The 23,044-nt window shown below is 40.3% G+C and overlaps 1 protein-coding gene across 1 annotated transcript in view; it reads left to right on the top strand.

The window, feature by feature from the left end:
* Nucleotides 1-10,406: 10,406 nt before the first annotated feature.
* Nucleotides 10,407-23,044, top strand: part of DIAPH3 (diaphanous related formin 3) — a gene marked incomplete at both ends in the record, with an annotated part of 206,543 nt that continues 193,905 nt past the window's right edge. Inside the window, 2 exons of the mRNA XM_082279267.1 lie at nt 10,407-10,556; nt 21,257-21,289. Of these exons, the coding sequence (XP_082135393.1) occupies nt 10,407-10,556; nt 21,257-21,289 (183 nt within the window). The remainder of the gene's footprint in view (nt 10,557-21,256; nt 21,290-23,044) is intronic.

Genomic DNA, 23,044 nt, shown 5'->3' with positions numbered 1-23,044 from the left:
ACATAAAGAAAGCTGTTTTAAAGTATGTATCATCCACCCAAATGCTGTAGCTGGATTATCACAGCTTGGCTGCCTTTATTAATCTCCCAGCATCCTGCAAGACTGTGCAGATCTTCATATTCCCTCTCTTTCAATGGGACAAAAAGAGGTCTTTGTTGGTGCTTTTCTAGATGGAAAACCTGCATCTGTCCAACGTCCGGATTTGAAGCTCACAAAACACATAGCAAATAACAATTTTATGAGCACTTAGTGGGGTATACGATTGACTTCTTGGTGACTTCCTGCTTGACTTTAAAATCTTGTCAAAGGCTATCGTAACTTCTTCAAGGAGATTTCCTCTTCATTGGTACCAGCATGACTTTTCAATACAAGGGGAAATGAACTCATGAATGAAAATGAATATAGTTTTGTAGATGGATGGGGATAAGGAATTACATTACTTTTCAGAGACTAATGGGCACACACAAAATACTTTTGGAATTTTTTTTCTCTCAGGTTAATGGTGGTTGTAAAAGTACCAAACAAAGCTCTTGAGCCTCATGAGGTTATTCATGGGATGCAAACACATGATGGATTCCTGTGTGTATCACACTGTAGGTGCTAAAAAAGCTGGCAGAGAAATTTTCCTATTTTTTACAGCAGCTTGTGAAAGTCTCCTTTCTCACACAAGCTAGCTGTCAACAGTGTAGAGGGTTTTCTACACCAAGACTTTATCTCACAGGTGCAAACTTGTTATGCACAGTCTTGTTTTCCACACTGAAGAACATATTTGAAATGGGTGTCATAGCATTCAGCCAATCACACTGGGAGGTGTATGGTCAAGCACCCAATAATATTATATCACTCTTGCAAACAAAGCTATATAAACGAGTCTGTAATTAATTAAATAATCCCATTTATCCTGGACTTGGACTTCTGTGTCATTTTTCTCACTGTCCCCACAGACAGCAGCGACATCACACCATGGAAAAGAAGACAGCCTTTCACTCTGCCTGATATGAACCTATGGGGAGAAGTAAGATTGGGTGGTGAGCTGTAAAACCTGCCTGCAGAGGCACATGGCAGCACAAAGGAGCACACGGTGGCGCAGAGAAGCTTGTCTCCACTGGACCCTGGGGGGAGGAGGTGTCACAGGGCAGACCCCTATGGAGAGGAGCCTGCTGGGAGCTGATGGACAGGTGAACAGCGAGTGATCATCCCACAGAAGGAAGTGTGCTGCTGATGTGGCAACACAGGATAGGTCATGTAGTGAGGATCACCATGTAAGGAAATACTGTGCCTTGGAAAAGTGTATAAAACCAGCTCATTCCTTTGAATAAGCGATTCAGATTCCCTGCCGGTCTGGGTCTGTGATTCAATCGCCGACATGAACCCTGTTGATCTCACTCTGTATGTGACTCCCAAACTTCACGTCTCATCACTGTGGAAACACCCAATCATCACTAGACCCTTCTTCAGGAACTGTTCCTGACCCTAACCGTTGGCCTGACTTCTTCAGACCTGCTTCATCATCACAAAGTCACCTGACAGTCTGGACTATTGGTAAAACCTGACTATCACCTCTGGACTGGTCTTTCTTGCCTCGGTTGCCGTCAGTGGGATGGGCCCTGGCTAGCAAGACCCTTGTCCTGCTGGCCATGGTATCTTCCTCAGCACCACATCCCTTAGGGAAAGCTGGTGCTCACCGTGCCCTGACACTTAAACAGGGGCTGAGATTCTGCTCTCCCTAAATTTTCCATTTATAAGGTAACAGAAACTGTCAACTGGCCTCTACTTTCCTTGCAAATACACCTTGGTTTAATAAGTCTCCATTCTGGTTAGATTGTCGTACAATGAACCAAAGCCATCTTGAGACTCTATTGCCTATGGCCAGCTGAGGAGAAATCCTGTAATTGTTACGATACAATTTCTTACACTTGCCTCCCTCCCCTCAAACACATACCTGAGAGCTAATTGCATCCCTAGGTCCTACAGGATAACCTCTGTATCACAATCCAACATAATCATCTCTCCGTTTCTGCAGAAATGCGTTGTAAAAATAAGTGAAAGCATTCACTTTCCTTAACCAACAGCTTTCATTTATTATAACATAAGTCAAGGAAGATGGAAACTTATGAACTTCGTTCTGATTCACACTGTCATAAAACTGCCACTTAAGGAACTTCCTAGAAAAAAACCCTAAGCTTAGCTGTGCTGCACTGGAAGAGTACTTGTGATGCAGAGTACACCCTCCAATTACACTTTTCATCTTCCTATGACAAGAGATGAAGATACTATTTAACATAAGAAAGGCAGTGCATTGCACTCTGTAGAAATTTAGGACTATGCGTGTTAAAGAGACATTAAAAATCAGGTTGTCTGTTGAAACTTGCCAAGGAACAGAGGATCAAAAAATAACATGATGTTTGGATAGCAAGAGAGTGATGTCTGCTACCCATAAAATTGCTGTTTATGTTTCATATTGAATGTATTTCAGAAATTTCCCCAAATGATATAGATTGTTTTTTTAAAACAAGAGGAAGCATTTTTCTTAATCTACATGTACGTACTTACTGTATCTGAAAATTAAGTTGCAGTAAGCATAATATGATTATATCCACTACTCTTCAAAGAGGAAAAATTAGACTGAGAAACTTAAAGATGGATTAGAATAAGAAAATCAGCCAAAGAGAAATAAAACCTATATAAACAAATTATAGTCAATTTTGAGACTTCACAATACATAAACGACTCATAAAAAGCATTATATATGCACATACATATACGTGTTTATCTCTCTTTTCCCCTCCCTCTCTCTCTTAAAATGATACATCTGTCAAAAGAAAATAAGGGATTTCTGAAAGCAAACTGTATCATGCCCTAGTAGAAAGTAATAAAAATTATCACAAGGAAATATGAAAGACAGAATCTTAGAAGGAAATTTGGAAAGTGAATCATAAAAAAAATACAGAAGTATATTAAAAAAGGAAAGCTATGAGGAATTTGGAGAGTTATCAGAAAGTAATGGAAGATAATTACATCTCAGAATTCTGACAGAAAGCTTAAAATCTTTGCAGAGAATGCCCTGAAAAAATCACTAAGCTTGATCACACTCCTATGGACCCTTATATTAACAAAAAAACTTCATCATGATTTTATCCTTTGAAAACATATTTATTTTCTCTTGGGCAAAATTAACTGTTTGCAATAATTTTACTAGGAACGCTTAATAGTGTAACAGTAGAACAGACAAGGTTTGAACAGCTCATTTAATTCTTTAGGCGGCTCTGAAAATCCCACACGAAGTATAAAATTATGTAACACAGCCTTTATTGTGCCCCATGACACTCAGACCATTTACAATTTATATCACCTGCCAGGCTTGGCCTAGTCACTTCAACTAAAGTTAGAACTGAAGATAATTTGGCCCATAATTAAGTTACAAACCTGAACTTTACAATAATGTAGTATGCAATGTATCCTAAATAGTGCCACAAATCACATCTCAAATACCCTCATAAAGATCAATTTGATGAACTGTGTAATGGACTTCTTTACTGATTTTTTCTCATCTAGGCAGTATCTTGAAGGAGGTATATTAGATTTCCTCAGCTGAATTAGAGGCTAGCCTAAAATATTTTGTGAGAAATTATTAGCAACACGTAATCCACAATAAATAGATGAAGCAAACTACTTTCCTACTTCTTAAATCTTCATCCTTTACAGAGTGACTTTGAAAGCTTCAAGAAGGAAAATGGTGCTATTTAGACCACAACTACTTCTGAAAGTCCTTAAGTTCTAACTAGAAAAGAGAGAAAATGAATCCATTGCATGTAAAATTTTGTTTGAAATTTCAAAAAGATATGACTGATATATCGAAAACAGGATTGTGACATACACTGTCCTCAGGGATGCCTCAGTTGTCTGTTCATTCTGGAGTAAAGACAGCTATACAGCCGTACCTACAGGATCTGCTAAAACCAGCAGGATCTTGCTTTGTTGTTTTCTTCAGTAACAACTCTCGTGTAATACGAAAAAAGGCGTAGAAGTATTTTAGACACAACTCTCAGTAGAAACTTCATTTCAGCTGGAGTCCTTTAATTACATCTTTTTTAAGTGCCTGGAAATTACTACCATGCAAACCTGAAGAATAGCCCTGAAGTTCTTTGTGCTTCTCTAAAATCTAAGTATTTTTTCTAACTGTTGCAAGATACATATTCCATTGACACTTAGCACTGATACCATTGTGCAAATGTGACTGTCCAAGACTCCTAGCAATAAATAACTGGGATGGAAATCAAGGATATTCTGGTTTCCAAAAGTATTTCTGCTGGTAACAGAAAAGAATTACAAGAAATACGACCATAATACTTTTCTGAAATACAACCATAGTACTTCTTTTTTATAAGACAGGGAAGAAAGGAACTGTTTTTAGAAGACTCTAGAACAGATACTTTTAAGAAACACGAAATATATGTGCCAAGAGAGGTCTGATGAGTTCAGCTTTACTAACACTATGATCCAAATAGCTCAGAGCTGCTTGTCTTTACAGACAATTTGACATACCCGGGAAGACAGTGTTTTCTTTAATTATCTGTCCTGTCATAAATCCCTCTCTACTTCCACCTAAAATATTAAAAACAATATACAAATATTAACTAGCACACACTACTTGTCTGCCAGGGTGCCAGTGAATGATGGCAAACAATTGTTTCGAGTACTTCCAACTGTACGTAGCATGCTGGGCAGTCAAGTCAGATGAGAGCAAGAGCAGGGCTTTAAAAGAGATGCATCATAAGATAAGGATACATTCTTAAAGCACCACATCAGAAAAATGATCTTGTTACCAAAAAAGAGCCCAGGGAATACCAAATAAAAATTACCTTTTTTTAGCATTGTCTTGGTTTAAGACAATTTAAAGAAGTGCACTCTCTAAAATGAGTTACCTCCCCTCAATTTCAATAAATCTCTTTCCACCAATAAGGAACAAATATAAGTGAAAAAATAACAATTTACTAACACGCAAGACAGCAACAGGCAAAAAATAACAGTGAAAAATCACTAGACAGAAAATTGCTAAATCTCACCAACCCCAGGGGAACAAAGAAAAACCCAAAATGTTTCCAAATGTCTTCCAAGACGGTGACCCCCACTGCCGACCGCGTGTAGGGAGACAAAGGGAGAATGGCGTCATGTTACACCCCAGTCCCTTAATTCCAGGGTTTAAACAAGGTTCTTTTGCTCTGGGTAGACACAAAGGGGAAAATCCCAACCAGATATTCTCAAGAGGGAAAAAACACACAAAAGTTTACTGGCAAACTACAGGAAATTAAGGAATATTGGCAAAAGAGTAAATGCATCACTTATCACAGCATATACTTAGCCCACAAAACACAGAAAACCTTTAAAAATACTCGATGTTATGTTCTGTGAGAAGAGAGTTAGAAGAAGAAAAAAGAGAGAAAAACAGAAAGATAGGAAAGATAAAGGAAAACAGACATAGCTCCCAACTCCTGGGTTGCAGCGATATAAAACTCCAAAGTGAAAGCAGGGCTACAGGACAACGGGCTTGCCTTGCGGTCAGGCTCCTAAAAACCTTGGCCCATCCTGGGCCCTCCTCCCAGGTGGCACTTACGGTCTCTCGGTCACTCAGGGGCTCTGACTGACGGACACTGCGGGGCGGGGGCGGTATGGGGGCAGGGCACCACTCACCACCGCAGGGTCTGACCCACCGCCTACCACACAGTCTAAGCTTCCCCAAATGTCTTGAAACAGATCACTTTTTCCAGTCTCTGACAGCCCACCACCGGTGATCGCGTAGTCTGGGGAAAAAAAAGGGACGAGCTGGTGGCAAAAAGACCTCTCCCAGGAAGGTAAGAGCTTAGGCAGCAGCTCTAGCGGCCGATGAGGAGTGCGGGTCAGCTGCGCTGGCTCCTCCTGCTGCCCACTGGGTTCTGCTGGTGTTGGTGCTGCTGTCTGCCCGCCACGCGTGTGCAGCGGCAGAGAGAAGCGGTCTGTCCGCACCAACGCGGGGTGACCCAGCCCCAGGAACTGGCTCACTTTGCAAAGTTCACTCCGAAACAGTTTTTGATTGCGAAATGCAGTTTTTCTGAGTGGCTACTATTGCAAGCCCAGAAAAACAAACAGAAAACCAAACAAGCAAAAAAGCCAACTGCCCAAAACAGCCGCCTCTGAAGCAGAGCCTCTACCTTCACCAAACATTTCCAGGCAAAAGAGCAGGTTGGCTCAGGTGCCTCAACCTTGTAAAAGGACCAGAACCTCCCAACTGCCCTTCCAGTTCTTGCCATGCTGGGTCTTAAAAAGACAGCAGCAAGTCTGGGGCACAGATAGATATGGAATACAATAACATTCTGGGTTACCCATGACAAGAATTTAGCCTATACTCAGTTCTCAGAATCCCTTTAAACAGATTCAGAACAAACAGAAGTTATCTTGATCATGATCGCAAAGGAAAAAATCAATCCTTTATGAAAACGATTAAAACCAAAACTCCTTTTTGTCACATTTTAGTAGACTTAATAATTCTGTAGCTTTTTACAACTAAGTTCATAACCATAACCATATATCAGAAAACACCTAATACATTTTTCCCTTGTAAGAACTTAAGGTTAGTGCCATATTAGTCAGCAAATTTTCAGTTCCTTCTGTTATCTGATTATCATGATCTTCTGGCATAGTTTTAGCTATGGGTTTTAATTTTTTGTAGTGTCTGCTAGAAACAGAACGTAGAGATGACATATACTACTACAGTGGCAGTGACACTAAGTGACAATCAAATTATGTGCAAAAAAGCCAAAATAATTCTGTTTGTTTTACAGGGAAAAAACTAAAGCAAATTTTCTTCAATAAAACTTTGTTACTTGAACAGAGTATGAATTTTCTCATAACTGTAACATAAATTTGTTCATTTATTAGCATGATAAACTGGCTAACAGCCACGTTCCTTAGTAAACTTAATAGGCTAGATTAGATGAACAACTTGAGATTTTATCTACCCATTATCTTAATAATGGAATAATATGTTTTGTGAACCACCCATGCTGTGAAAATTAAGTAAGATCTTATCCACAGGTTACATTTAAGGATATTACATTGCAATACATTTAAAATATTAATGAGTGTTGTTGCAATATAAAAATACAACTGTTAAAGATTTTCTCAGATAAAACAAGCATCAATTGCCTCTATAAGACATGAGGACAAGCCATGTTTTTCCAATGTAATTTTTATTGGCATTATGAGTTAACAATCAGGTATCTTTTTGTAACTCCTTTGAATAAGATGTTGGGAAAGGTAGAAGATACATATTCAGTTGGTACAACTTACAAATAGCTATGCAAGTTTGAGGGATTTGGGCTAGAATTGCCTGTTTGGGGCTTTTCATGGGAGAAAGAAGAAGCCATTTTCCTGAAAAGACGTGCCATTTGCTTGCCTCTGCCAGGCCACAGGAGCTGTGGCTAAGAAGGTTTTCCTTGTTAGTATACTTAAATAGGGTAGTATTAAATTTGTATGCTTGCTTTGTAAAAACAACAACATTGCTGACAAAATCCTTCATAATTTTTATGTGACAGTTCAAAAGGCTGGACCTCATGAAAGAACAGTTAATTGATTGTCTTATCTTCTTCTCATAGGAAGGAACTAGGTGCCTTCAAAGGAAATCTGGACAACTGCCTAAACACAGTCAAAGGCCAGCTTTGAAATACTTTGCCCAGGAATGTATTTGAAAAACTGCCTCCCTGGAACAAGGAATATTAGGAGGTTATTCTTTTGGTTTTTTAAGTCCTGAGTCACAGTATATTTAAAAAAAAAAAAAAAAAGAGAGAGAGATGGAGCAGAATGTTAAGAGCATAAATAAACCCATCAATCTAAAGGACTACTTTTGCAAATATCCATGGTTAACTTTACACACTCACTTTGTCTCAGACTTTTATATTTGAAAACTTCTCATTCCAGAACAAAAATAATGCAAAATGACCAAGCTATTTGCATGCCCCAGACAATATGCATGCTATGACTAAGTAGAATCTCTGCACAATTTTAGTATTACTGATGCATTTCTTTCTCATGATTTTTTTCCTCTGTCATGATTAATCTTGGTAAACTGAGCTGTTGCAAGAGTGTATTTGTTCTGTGAAACACCTAACGAGCACAAGAGGGGTAGTATAAAATAATAATAATAGATCAAAAGTACCAACATTTACTTTCGGCTTAGTAAAACTGTCTGATAAATTATTCCCTTCAGTGTTTCTCTGTTATTGCAACACAGTACCTTGAAAGTGATATATTGGCACAAGCCAGTGTGTACCACAGTGCAATTAGGAAGTCCATTTAAACAGCTTTATCATACACACACATAGCCTGATTAATTTTCTAATCAAATGTTCCAGAAAATCTTTAACCATGACATTAAACAGTGTTCTGCTAATTATACTCTCCACAAAGAATTCCAATAATAAATTTACAAAACATCTATAGAAAGGTGCCAAAGGATGAACAGTATAACATATACAAATAATTACGGCATCTACCCTGCGTGGCCCCAAAGTTCCCTCACCCTGCAAAGGTTGAGTCTGGGGCTGAATTCTGCTATGTTTCACCAGAACTCTGTATATTGGCAGATGTTACATTTTGTAGGTCACTGCCTGTGTAAGTCATGGTGAAGGACTGCATGACAGAAGAGAAAAGAATTTTTTCTGATTTAGGAAATACTCTGGAGATATAAATGCTGAGTGTTAGCTTTCCTTTTCTTAATGATCCCTAACACTGAGATTTGGAAATTGATTTTCCCCTACATAAGTCTCCAGTTTGCATCATTATTCTAACTACTCTTAATTTAAAATAAAGATAAATGCAAGGTATTGATTGTAGTAATGAGAATTCAATTGCCTTGTAAACCATACGCAATTTGCTAATTTACAACATAATGAAATCTCTATTTATGTATTTCCCCATAAACCACAGAGTCTTGCAGGTCTTTCAGTGATGGAAAACAACAGATTGCATTAAACAAATGCAGACTGTAGGTACACCTGTTCTTTTGGCCTTGGCAGCACAGTTAACAGCTCCTCCACACAGACAGTCCATCACAAAACAGAAACACGGACACAGGAGGATGATGGAAACACTGCCACTGTTTTGGATAGGGATTATGTCTTTTCTCTGTCATTCTGCTTTCTTAGCCCAATATCACCAAGACGGTATAAAAGTAATATGAGAAGTATAATTATATATAATATATATGTATATGTAAGTGTACGTATATATGTATATATTGCTCTCTACAAATACCAGGACAGAGGTTCTAGTGGAGGTGGGGGCCGGTCTCTACTGTGACTGCAGTGACAGGACCAGAGGAAATGGCCTTAAACTGAGACAGGGGAGATTCAGATTAGATATTAGAAAATTTTTTCACTGTTCAGATGGTCAGGCATTGGAATAGGTTGCTTGGGGAGGTGATGGAGTCACCAACCTTGGAGGTGTTTAAGAGGTGTCTGGATCTGGTGCTGGGTGATTTGGATTATTGGACCGGATGATCCTAAAGGTCTCTTCCAAACCCGATGTTTCTACGATTCTATATAATAATATATAGTTACATATGAAAGTCAGTACTCTAATTATATAAAAAGGTCACATAGAAATAGATGAACCACTTTCCACCTGTCAAACAGGGGCTTGAGGAATGGAATCGGAATCTTTAACAAAGCCACTTGTTGGAAATCGCCATCTTAGGCCAAACAGGTGAGGCACCCGCCCCGTGTTCAGACGCTGAACAGAGGGGATCCAGAAAAGACAGATTTGCAGGGTAAGGAAACAAACTGTCCCTTCCTGGGTGTGTGTGTGTACCTCGGAGGCGGCGGTACCTCATCCCGGCGGGATTGTCCCGTTCCCTGCGGGTGTCGCCCCCGCGCTGCCCGCTGGCACGCGCGCTCCGGCGCTCGCGGCGGGTCAGGGCGGGGCGGGCCGCGGGGCCGCGAGCGGACAGCGGGGCCCGGCGCGCGCCGCTGCCCCAGCGGAGGCGGGCACAGCTCCCGCCAACCGGGAGGCGCCGCTGCCGCCGCGCGGGCGCGGATTGGCCGTGGCGGGCGCGGGGGGCGGCGCCGGCAGTGGCGGGACTGTTCGGACGGCGGGACGTTACCGGCTCCGCCAGCCGCGGCCGTTGGGAGCGCGCGGCCGCGCGCGGCTCGGGCGTGGCGGGATTAGGGGCTTCTCCTCGCTAAATCCTGCGCTGCGGTGAGGCTGCGGCTTTAGCGCTGAGCCCCGCTCCTCCCCCCGCGGCGCCCTGCCTGGCCGAGCCCAGCTAAGCCGCGCTAATCGCAGGCGCCCAGCTCGGCCGGGGCGCCGGGCCTGGGCCCGGTCGCGGGCAGCGCTCCCCCCTGCCCATCTCCCTTTCTCGCCCGTGCGCGGCCATGGAACCGCCGCGGCCGCGTTACTGTGCCTCGTCCTCGCCACCGGGTCGTGGCGGGCGGGAGAACAAGGGGCTCCGTCGGAAGGGCCCGCCGGGGACCGGGAGCGCTGCGGGCCCCGAGGAGGCGGCGGACAGCAGGAAGCCCAAATTCGTAAGTACGAGCCGGTGCCGCGGCGGGGGTGCCCGAAGAGTGGGGCCTGCCAGGCCTGTGCCGAGGGGGCCCGGCCGTGCGGTGACACCCCCGTGTCCCCCCGCCGCCGTCCTCTCCAGGGCCAGTCACTGCCCCGACACCGGGGCACCGAGTGCGAATACGTGGCGCCGTCAGGTTCAGCTGGGCTTCGAAGGCTGATCCCGCTTGCTCCAGCTCGCCTCTTGCTTGCCCGCGTGAAAGGATGCAGCAAGTTTTCAGGTCTCTTCCGAAAGCTTCTTCACAAACCTTCATTGCCTTACTTGCTGCGTGACAGCTATAGGCGCAAGGGGAGTAGAACAGACTTCCAGCTCTAAAACGGTGTTACTTTTAATAGGACTGCGGTGGTTTTTTGTTTGGTTTTTTTTTTTTTTTTATTTAGTGATATAAAGTCTACAGGGAAAAACCAGGTCTTTGAATTTAAAGGACATAGTTCTCTGTAGGCTTGCTTTTACAAGCTTTTGGCTAGTACACCAAGGAATTGGGAATCTTGAGACGGCTTATAATTGTTCACAAGATAATGTGTCTGTAAGATGTGCTCTAACTAAAGAGTATTCAGAAATAACCAGTTTGTGTTTGAACGTCATGAAAATTCCAAGCATTAGAGCTGGGACCAACATATATTCTACAGGCCTTGTATCCACAGAATCAGTTGGGTTGGAAAAGACCTCTGGAATCATCAGGTCTAATCGGTGACTGAACACCACCATGTCAACTAGACCATGGCACCAAGTGCTACATCCTTAAAGAAAAGAAAGACACCAAGTGTCTTTCCTTAAACCCTTCCAGGGATGGTGACTACACCGCCTCCCTGGGCAGCCCATTCCAAGGTCTAATCACCCTTTCTGTGAAGAAATTCCACATAATGTCCAACCTAAACCTCCCCGGTGCAGTTTGAGATTGTGTCCTCTTATCCTGTTGCTGGCTGCCTGGGAGAAGGGTCTGACCTCTGCCTGGACACAGCCTCCTTTCAGGGAGTTGTATCCAGCAGTATCTGCCACATGCAGAGGAGATGCAGCCCATGCTCATATTTAGGTGATGCACGTTGGTCTTTGTTCAGTGGTCTCTGAGCCCACCTACTCTAAAATGTATTTATTATGTAATTACAAAAGAGATGCCATAATACTTACATTAGACTCTTTATTCTAAGGTGTATTTGTGTAATATTCAATACTTGAATGTCTGGCACTTGTGCACAGGTTCAAAAAAGTTAGCCAATAAGCAGTATCAAACAGGCTGGCCAGACCTGTTCTGGAAGGTGACAGCTTGCTCCTGGAATATTCCTGTTTGCTGCAATCTTTTTGTATTGTGGCTGCAGAGATTGCTGTTTGAACCATGTCCCTGTGCCTTTTTCTACCTGTTAGAATGGGCGTATATGAAACTGTGACCAAGAGCTATATGCTTGGCTTCGTAAATGGCTGTGTGTCTACTGGGGACATGTGTTTTAGTCATGCAGGTGACATGGCTGGACATGTGTAAGGCCCAAAAAACCTCACTTGGTGAGGCTTTTGAAAGGGCTTATGGTTGTTCCTGTACTCTGAGTTAGATGCCTGGGAGAAATACCAACAAGATATCCTCAAGAGGTCAAAACAACAAAAAAGACATTATTGACAACCTCAGAAGATCAAAGAACTTTGGCGAAAGGTTTAGTGCGACATTCTGTCAACATAAAGCACTTCTCAAAGCATTAACTTAGCCCATTTGACTTGGCAAACTTTAAGCCCGTTTGATTTTGAGATACTCAAAAATTCCAAGAACAGGGAATTAGAAGAACAAAGAAAGAAAACCAGAAAAGATATAGAAAAGGACACATATAGCTACCAGCTCCTGGGTTCCAGTAGTGTTCAGCTGACAGAAATGCCAAGAGGAGTTGGGGTCAAGACGTGCTTGCCTTGTGTTCAGCTTTAAATATGCCTTGACCTTCCTGGGCCCTTCCCCAAGGTGAGACCTCTGTTCATTTGGCCACTCAGGAGCTGGGTTTGGGACTCCAGAGGCAGGTGTGGAGCATTGCCTCAGCTATGGCAGGGATTGGCCGCCACTGTGGGGCTGGGATACAGGCGCCAGGAGTGGGGGTGTGTGCGGAGCAGGGCATCACCTCACTAGGGCAAGGCCGAACCTGCCCCTTTACCCACATGTGTGCACCCCAAAATGTCTTGGGACTCCAGATCTTCCCAGTCTCTCACAACATGCTTTATCATATGATCTGTGAGGAGAAACATATGATCTGTGTGGCCTGGCCATTGTAGAAGATTGAATAGTGTTGTTGGTGTATAACTTGAGGGTTGGATTATTCCTTTTGTGAGTGAGAGACATGGATTTTTGTGTTTGAGACTGACAAGAGCTCTGAGTCAAGAGGTTTTACTTATTACCGATACGTTAACTGCCCAGTTCTTATGCAGTTAAAATAATTGTAGTGGTTTTCATTTTTTCCTCTCACATTATGTGTTAAAACAGAAGTAGTGTGTTGCCATCATGTTCAGTTTTGCTAACCATGTGTTAAAATGGCAGTACGGTAGTTTATAGGGATTGGACTACTGACAGAAATGTGATAAAAGCCATTGAGGCTTTTTTACTTAGATGAAATCTCATCTTTTCAGTGAGAGAAGAGCTTTTCTTTGGTGCAGGGGAGCTTGTTTGGCACATATCTAGGCTTCCTAGGCTGTGCAAGGGTGATTTTGATAATGTTTTGATATAGGCATCAGATGACTTGTTTTTTTGAGGTCATGGTGTTGAGGTCACAGCTACAGAAAATAAAGGGGGTCGAATTTGGGGTTCTGACTCAATTTTATAGGGTATATAATCTTGTAGGTAGGTGTGGGTTTTGATAATTTTTTTTTTTGGCCTCTTCCTGTTCACCTGCCCAGTTTCTCTTTAAACAGGGATAGATGAGAATGTCCTTAATTCATGAGAATGCTTTGTCAAACTGTAATTTTCAAAAGAGTTTCACCCTAGACGATAGTCCTATTTTTCATCTTTAAATAATCTCTTAAAGCAAAGATTTTATCCTTCGGTGTTGATAAGGACTGAAGAATTATGGATTGAACGTGGATTGTGTATTCTAGGTGTGCCATTAACTCACTGGGTGACCTTATTGCTCTCTACAACTGCCTGAAAGGAGGCTGTAGTGAGGTGGGGGTCAGTGGCCTCTCCCTAGTAGCAAGTGACAGGGCAAGAGTTCAGGGCCTCAAGTTGTGCCAGGGGGGTTTAGATTGGGTGTTAGGTAAACTTTCTTCACTGAAACGGTGGTCAAGCACTGGAAGAGGCTGCCCAGGGAAGTCTCATAAGATGTTTAAAAGATGTGTAGATGTGGCACTTAAGGTCGTGGTTTAGTGATGGGCTTGGCAGTGTTTGGGTTGTGGATGGGGCTTGATGATCTTAGAGGTATCTTCCAACTTGACTTGTTTGCATCTAACTCTTCCTGTAATACGTCTTCAGTGTAATTTTATTAGTTAAGTTAGTTTTGTGTCAGAATGTGTAAAGCCTGCCTCTCACCCCTTTGGGCTCTCTGTAATCCAGTCTTAGATTTAGCCTGTGCCCTTTTCTGTGTTTGGAACACTTAGAGTGCCATACCTCATGTTATCTCAGTTATGTTTCTGTCTGTTGTACGTTTGTCAAATTAAATTAGCTGTTAGATTTATTGACCTCAAGTAATACAGATTATGTGCATGTAATATTTCTCAGTGTGCAAGGCTTGAAAAGAAGTTCCAGTCAATGCAACATATTGATCTGTCATAGCAGATATGCTAATCTGAAAATTAATTTGATTCCCTGACAAACCTTGAGGTGAAATTGGATTGCTGGTTGATAAAGGTGACATCATTAACATGTACCTCCTTTTAAATTTTTTTTTCCCTTCTAAAGAATTTTTTTTTAACTGAGGAAAATACTGTTTTTTAAAACCCACTGCATTTGAGGGGTGGAGAGGGGAGAAAGAGGTGTTGGAATCAACCACTACAACTGTTTAGTGCTGTCAAATGAGACCTTGAAGGACTCTTTCTGAATAAACTAGCTTCTCAGAAGAAGTGAATGAGTTTTAAGCCTCAGTTGTCTCGGTTCTTTTGCAGAATAATTTTAAATATATTTTTTAAAGGAGTGGTGGTTCATTTTGAAGCACATAACAGCGTGACTTTGTTCAGCAGGACTTTGTTCAAGTTTTTAGAAGAGTGGGAGTTTTAAAAGGGTAAAAAATTTTCTGTGGTACTCTGGTACTTCAGCTTATTAAAAGCTTGTGCATCTACTCTTGTGGTTTAGGACCTTGTAAAAAGAGGAAATCTACTGAAGGATGGCAGATACTATACCTGTTCTCTATGTATACATTGGGCAAGAAGCTTCTGAAATCTGCTGGGGCAGGGTGGGGTAAAAAGCAGTTGTTTTCCTCTTCCTCTCCTTGATTCCCTCCTCGCCTTAGAAATGTTTGGAAATCATTACAGTGAGTGCTAGATTATGTGACTTTCAACTGCACTTTACTGATACTACATCTTACAGACACTAGTCCTCAAAAGATCAACTTCAATTTCTAGCTCAAATTAGAGGTGTTTCTATTAATTTCAGTATACCATTGACCTGACTTCAGTGACTTTCAGGTTACGTTTTTGATTAAGTTCTTTATGAAATTTATGAGTCAAGAAGGGTTTCTTGTTTACACCAATCTGTTAAAAATAGACAAATTAACAGTTGCATTTAACAGTGTCTATAAATCAAAGAAAGATGTAGTTAAGAGGAAAAGCACTTCCATTTCTCTGGCATAGAGTAGAAAGGTAAGACCAATCTGTGTCAATATCTTTAATTACAAAGTGACTGAATTATTGCTGCAGTTATGCTGCAGTGTAAGACCTTGAATCTAAATTAGTCTTTTAAAGAAATGATTGCTGAACAGATGTTACCTAAAACACTTCATCGCAGCTTTGTAAAATTGTAAATTCTTCATGCTGTTATTTTTGTTGGCATGAATTAACACTGTGGGTTATGATATTAAATTTTAGTGCTGTGTTCTAGCACTTTGTTATATGGTCTTACCTGTAAGCACCAATTTTGAGTTTAACTCATCAATGCGTAAAGAATATCACTGTGTAGAACCTGTCATGTTAAGATAGTTTTGCCCCTGATTGCTTTCCAGATTGCTTTCCAAGCAGCAGAGAGAGAGTGTGTGATAAAGCCATTATCTAAATGCTGAAGTAGTAGATTGGAAATTAAAAGCAAGAAATGCTGTGCAGTTTGTAAATTGTGCTTTCAGACTGAGGTAGCAAAATTACTGAGGGAATATTGTTACAAAGGAAATCCTAAAGTAATAGCATTCACTGTAATCATCCAATTAACTTTTCTCTGAGTCTACAGGTTTCCTTCAGTCTTTGATTCTGTCTTCTACTTGTGTTTCTGCTGGAGAATATTCTTTGGGGAAAAAACCAGCTAGTGTTGAATCTTTTTTTGGTGTTAAAATTAGTGCCAATGTGTTCTTGCTCACTTTCGAATTTACAAAGGTGGAGAGGGGATTATGTGATTGCATGTACATCCCTAGTCTTTGTCTTATTTCAGCATTCAGGCATAAGCTGGCTGGGTCTTCTAAAACTCACCTTGCTTAAGCCCTCCTTTTTTCCATTTCTTTTTTTCTTTTCTTACAGCCACATGCAGACTGGAAGCTCTTTGTAATGTATCAAAGAACCTCTACACGTGCATGGTGTTTTGGAGGGGGGTGTTTTATGTGGATTCGTTTCGTAGTTTTCATCTGCAAAAAAGGCAAAAATGAAGATTGCAAAAGATCTGGACTGTGAATTTTTAATGTTTTTGTAAATTGAAGTGCTTCAAGGTGGTGAAGGACATGCATGTTGAAATTGTTTAGTTGGCTGACATCCTGTTACTTTGCATGCCTAAAACCCCTCTCATATTGGCAGGGGTGTATGGCAGGATGCTTGTCTGTCTTCTACTTCCATTCCAAATCATATTTTGTTGGTCTCTCTGTCATACTAGCAATGTCCATCCCTGCCAGGCATGATCTGAGTTCAAGCACCAAACATTGTGTTTAAACAATCTGCTTTCATTCAGAAAGTTAGATGAGCAACATCGTTTTGTGCTTATGCCACAGTTAAAAGACCACTTGTGGAGAATGTAGATGCTGCCTCTTCTGGTAGAGTGCCAAAACTCTTAGATGATACAGACTATACTCAGTATTGTACTAGGGTAGTCTTTGCTGGTTCCAGGCCACACTGACCTGTAGTGCTGGTGGAAAAAATGCTGAAGACATGAAATCAGAGTCCCATGTGAGGTGTCATTCTGAATTCTGATCCTGTTTGCCTGAACTGCTTGTACCACATCTAGAGAGAGTGTAGTCCGTAAATATGCATATGCAAAGATAGGGAAATAGATGTAATGACACAAAAGATCAGACTAGTACTGTTGATCCAATTAAGTGGGATTTGTCATTGCTTTGCTTTGCTTCACTGTCTCTACCTGGACTTGACTGTGGTAATTATATAGGCAATGCCTCAAGTTACTAAATTCCATCTTGCAGATGAACTTCAAGTATGTGCTGCTGTTTGAATCTGCAGTATAAGATCATAATCTTGTGTATGACTGTAAGATTCTTTGCTGTGAATATATATGAAGCCAAATAGTATTTGGCTTCGTTTAGCTGGGTGGTGTGAAAGTTGCATCACGCATGGCTTCATCATGTGTGACCTTTCCAAGAGATACAGTACTCTTTCTGTCTCAGGAGCAGTCGTCTTGTTGCTGTGCTTGTGTTGTGAAACTCAGCCCTTATATCCTGTACCTTTCGGCTTCTGTTTAAGGCTCTCACTATCCTTGGAATTTTTGAGCTCGGGCTTTTGCCAGCTCATCAAGAACACTGTACCATATGTGGCATGTGTGTATATCCCTCTGTCTTATGACACTGGTTATTTAACAGTATACCTGAGGGACATCATCTCCCATAGGGGTAATTCTGTCAGATTGCTTCCTTTCTTCAAAAATTATACACCTATGCATTTGTTTTTCATTGGACTTAGCTTTAAGCAACCTGCTTCTACTCAATTGCAAAACAAAATGACCTCTTCCTCCATGTCCCAGACTAAAAACTAAGTTACCTTGAAGAGTGCAATTTTAAAATTTAGTTTTTTATAAAAGTGTATAGCTGAAGACTAAGCAATGGTGTTACTTCTACTTTTCTAACTATAGGTGCTACTGATAAATCTGTCCTTCTGAACTGTCCTAATTAACTCTTTAATATCTTCATGCTTTTGTATCTCTCTGACTAGAAAACATAATGTCAGCATATTTAAAATATTGATAATTTGTTTTTCAGTTTTGCATATCTACTTTCTACATCATAGCTAGAGGAATACCTGTACATAGCTGCTATGCTTTCAAAGCAGTAATTTTGTTATTGTGGAGTAGTTCATGGAAGGCGCAAAATAGCATGTAAATATTTTCATCCATTGCAAAGCAGTATTCTGTAAATTTACTTAATGTTTTTAGCACTGACTGAATGTTACAGGAATATTTCTTAAGCCATATTTATTTACTTGCTGGCCTATGTTTAAGGCAATGTGTTCACTTGAGCAGAATGTGTCTTTTGTGAACTGATATATCTGAGCCTGAAAATAGAAATGTGTCCCTGTGGTAGTACACCACTCCAGCTTTTACCTTGTCTTTACCTGATTCCCAGTCTAGTTATTTTTCCTCTTACTAGAAATGTGTTTTGTTTGGCCTGTCAAGAATAAAAATATGCTCTTGTTCTTGAGTTACAGCACTCCTCTAAATGTAATGCCATTAAAAGATCCAGTGTGGTAAGTTTCTTTGTTGTTAAGACCACATGTAATGTTTCACATCTCTGTATCCTTGAATACTATAGAAGACCAATAAAGCTGTCAACTGATTTTACTTTCTACAGCCTTGTCAGAAGAGAAGGACTTGGTGAGGGAGAGGGAAAAAAAATAACCCCAGTACTTATGTTTTAACCAACTCCTCTGACTGGGAAGCATTATAACATAAAGTTCACTACATAAGTCTTTAGAGATGTCTTACAGCAAGTCATTCAGCCTTTTAATATTGGAGTGCTGAAAGAGCTGAACATTAGGTTGTAGTTCGCATGGAGTTTCTTCTCCTTTATAAAGAAAGTCTCTAAATACATCACCAGTGTTGATATTTAGTCAAACTAGACTCCACAAACTTCTATGAAAGAAACGCTGGTATTTTTAGACTCCCGTACTCCAGGTATCCAGTAAGACGAACACTTTGAGAGAAGACTCATATCTGTATATCAAGTTTGTTATACCATTATGGTGTCCTTAATTGGTTGTGTGGTAATGTTTTTTCACTAATTAGTCAGATGACATGCATCAGTGAGGTATTCTGATCTACAAAATGGGAAATGTTTCACCCTTTATCATAGTAAATTGCATTGCTGAATTTCGCAACTTAAATGAAAAGTAAGGTACTGGCTTGATCTATCCCACTAACTTCTGTCTTCTTCGAGGAACAAAACCTGAATCTGAAATTGCCTGGTTACCTGCATGATGACAGTGTCTTGTATGGAGGAGTTGCAAAACATCCAACATCTGTTCTTAAGTGGAAATTAACCTGATGTTGTTGCTTCCCTGCATTTTTTTAGTAACAGGAGTGTACATTAATTTGACATGAGTCTTGAATTTCCACTCAAAGCTTAGAATGCAGGTTGTTTTCATTCTAAGCAGATTATGTAATCTCCTGCCATGTTAGAGGAGCTCCTGATGGTATTTGTGCCTTGCTTAAGGCTTAGTGATTTAAGTCATCTGTATGAAAAAGGAATACATTTTTGTGTTCTTCACTACCTAGTTGCAGTGTCAGACCATATGTTAGTATTTTCTCTTGTAGTTTAGCTCACTTAAGGATAGAAGTATTATACCAAACCTTGCTAAATGCAAAGTCATGAGCTTTTGCAAATGACACCAGTTAACACTTTTACTGTCTTTGTAGCTATTTAGCAGAATGGGAAAAACAAGTAATAAAACCCAGTTCTATAGCAGTGTGTGGGGCAAAAGTGTGATCTACACCTGTGGCCGGAGAACACCAGTTAGAAGACTGGGATACAGATCTTCAGTTTCCTGGCTGGACTGGAAGATTTTCACTTAGTTGTAGTTTTCATTTATTACAAATCCTCACCTATCAGAGCATGGAATGGAATTATAAAGGTTCAGTAGTGACCTAGCTCCTTTTTAAACAATTTTTTTTTTTGATAGTAGAACTTAGTGTGTCACTGAATAATGTGTTTCCTTGCACCTCCTTTGATTTTTAACTTCATAACCATTCATCAGACACTTCTTCCTCAGTTTCTTGACACTATTCAGACTAGACCTCTTGTGTCATAATACTTGATTTAACACAAATTGTTCTTTAATTCTGAGGTATGAGCCAGGGAAGATGTCAGAAGTACTGATCATAGAATCATTAAGGTTGGAAGCCTCTGAGATTGTTATCATTAACCTAGCACCACCACTTCCACTGCCAAACCCAAGTGCTACATCTCTGCATGTCTTTTGAACACTTACAGGGATGCTGATTCCATCACTTCCCTGGGCAGCCTGTTCCAATGCCTTGCTTCCCTTTCAGTGAATAAATTTTTCCTAATACCCAAGCTAACCTCCACTGGTGCAACTAGAGGCCATTTCCTCTTGTCCTATTGCTTGTTAACTGGGAGAAGAGACCAACCTGCACCTTGCTGTAACCTCCTTTCAGGTTGTTGTAGAGAGTGATAGCCAATTATTGTTGACTTGGTGAAGAGTTTCCAAATCTGGTTAATTAGGATATAGTCACTGACAGTTGCTATAGCTGTTGCCAAGCTGTGCACACCAGGCAGAGAGGGGAGTCTTAAGGAAAGGGTAAGAACCTGTCTCACTAAGTATGTGACTTCACATTCTTGACATTTCCCTGTCTAGTCTGTTCTCAGCCTCTTCATAGAAACAATACATGGGATCCCTGCAATGCTGACTCATCAGTCGCCAATGATCTGTGCTGCTCTTTGGTTTTATGCAAGAGCTGTATGTCCTAGCACATGCTGTGTTTGTAAATGTGCAGTGGAGAGCAAATGTTGGTCCAGGAACTGCTGTTTTGAGTGATCTACAGATTCGTTGGATATTACTATTATTAAATGCTTAGTTCAGTTTCTGCTCACAGCTTTGTGCTCTGCTTGCCACAGAGGCATTGCATGAGACTATTCAACAGTGTGAGTAGTTTGAGTGTTGCAGCTTGACAGATAGTTTTGAACTTCTGAGGAGCTCTGTGCTCTTCTGCTGAGTTTGAAATCTCTGGATGATTTGTTGTTGGTGTCCCCCCAGGTGTCTTGAGAAGACACATGTCTAGTAGCTGAATTATGTGCAGGTCAACTGTATATTTAGCTATAGAATATAATTTAGTTATGAAATACAATAAAACACAACTTGTTTCAAGCTATGCTTGGTTCATATTCTTCTGATACTCTGTTGGAGGATCAAATGGAAGATTTTTTAAATCTGTATAACTTGCTGTGCATTGTAAACCAGGAAGGTACAACTTGCTGAGAAACTTGCTTTATTTCAAGTGTCGAGATTTAACTTGCATGTGATTTTGAATAAAAGTAGCTATAACTGAGCTTTTCTTTTTTTTTTTTTTTTTAACTGCACAATTTTGACATGACTGCTTTCCTGTTTGATTTACAGCATTTAAATATCAAGACACTGACAGATGATGTGGTAAGACAACTTAAGTTTTGCTTTGGCTATGCTAAGCAAATAACCTTACTGCTAATGCAATAGAAATAACCTTACTGATACAAGAAACTATCTTAACTTTGAAGATAATTTAGTTAATTGGCAAAGTCTCACTGAACTGGTAATTATCTGTAACGTAATCAGTACGAGTAGCAAAAATGTATGGATGGCTTTGAAGTATGCTGTAATCACAGCTAAATGAGCCTGACACAGGTAATTGTGCCAATCTACATGCAGTATAGTTAAGATATCTGTGATTGCATGTTTAATATTAAAGTTACTTAGGCTGCATGGCTAGCTTAAAATAACATGTTTAACAAAGTAACATTTACTTGTGAAACTCATTAATGCTTGTTCAAACAAGGTTAAGTATATTCAATGTCATGCTTAACAATGTGTTTCTCAAGTTTGATCAGAGATGAGGTTCTGTATGTGACCACAAACCAGATTTTTTTCTTGCTCTTGAAGTTACCTATTTCACTGCCTGTACTGTTCTGTTGTAGGTAATAATATTTTTTCTTAAAATACATGATTTTACAAAGTCTTTGAATTTGCCTAGAAAGTAATGTTTTGTCATCACCCAAAGATCAGCTGTTACAACTTCAGTGTTATACAGAGTTCTTGATGAAGTATTTCTGTGTGTAACTGGGAGCTGAAGTGCAGAGAGATGGATGCTGGACAGTGCAACACATACTGAGAAACATGGCAGTTTGCCAGCTTGGGAACCAGCAGCCAGGTTATGTGGATTAGGTGTACAAACTTAGTAGTGTTGAGCATATTGCCTCTGCCTGTCTTTCCTAGTTTGACTTAAGTCATCTGTTTCTATTTCTTTAGCAGAGCTTCATTGGATGGAAGTTGTTATTAAGAAATTTGAGTCTGACTGGCTGATAATACAAGTTTGATTGTATAAACTTGTGTTTATCTTAAAGAGCTAAGGAAATGCTATCAGCCCTCTGAAAGCAAAAGTGTTTTTTGGTAACTAGAAAACAAGTTTTGATAGTGTCATGTAAGGGTTATAGTTGGGGTGCACAAGGTATTGTGGTTTGTTTTTGTGAGATGCTTTTTTTTCCAGTTAAAGAGGCTAGACTGCTGCCTTATTGCACTTGTCCAACTTGTAATTGTAGCCCCAAGAAGTCAGTGGGTTTATTGTGGATTTTTAGGATAAAGACAAAAAGCCTGTCAGCTCTATAGTAAAAAAACTTTTCCCCAACTCCTTAAATTTCTCAGAGTATAGCAAACATCCCTTAAGAGAGTAATGAAACCTCTTTTGCAGAGTAGTACCAAGTTGTTTATATTAGCTATTTAGTAAAAGGCTAACAGTAAAAAAAATTACAACACTGCAACATTTGAGATCTTTTAAATAGTTTTAAAGGTGGATATTCTGTTTACTTGCAACATCATCTTGGAATGAGGGTATGCTTTCAAATGGACACTTTTTATCCCTCTATTTCAGTTTTCTGTTGATTTACTCTTTCTGTGTCTGATTCTGGGACAAGGACAAAATTTGTAGTAAGAGAAGATAAAGAAATTGAAGGTTGAAGATTACTTGATTTTGTAGCTTTCAATGAAATAATATATTTCCTTCTCGTGGGCAATCATTTGCATGTTAACTTACTGCTGCATTATGCTTTATAAATTATTTATGTTTTATTACACCCAACCCATTTCTTATAAATACAGTGTTGTGTGTCGGTGACCAGGAATTTTTTTTGTTTTTAAATTCAGGTATGTTAGCAA

The sequence above is a fragment of the Coloeus monedula genome, assembly GCF_965178545.1.
Source record: "Coloeus monedula genome assembly, chromosome: 3".
Taxonomy (NCBI): domain Eukaryota; kingdom Metazoa; phylum Chordata; class Aves; order Passeriformes; family Corvidae; genus Coloeus; species Coloeus monedula.
Note: the sequence above shows the minus strand (reverse complement) of the source record. Positions and strands in the feature narration are given on the sequence as shown.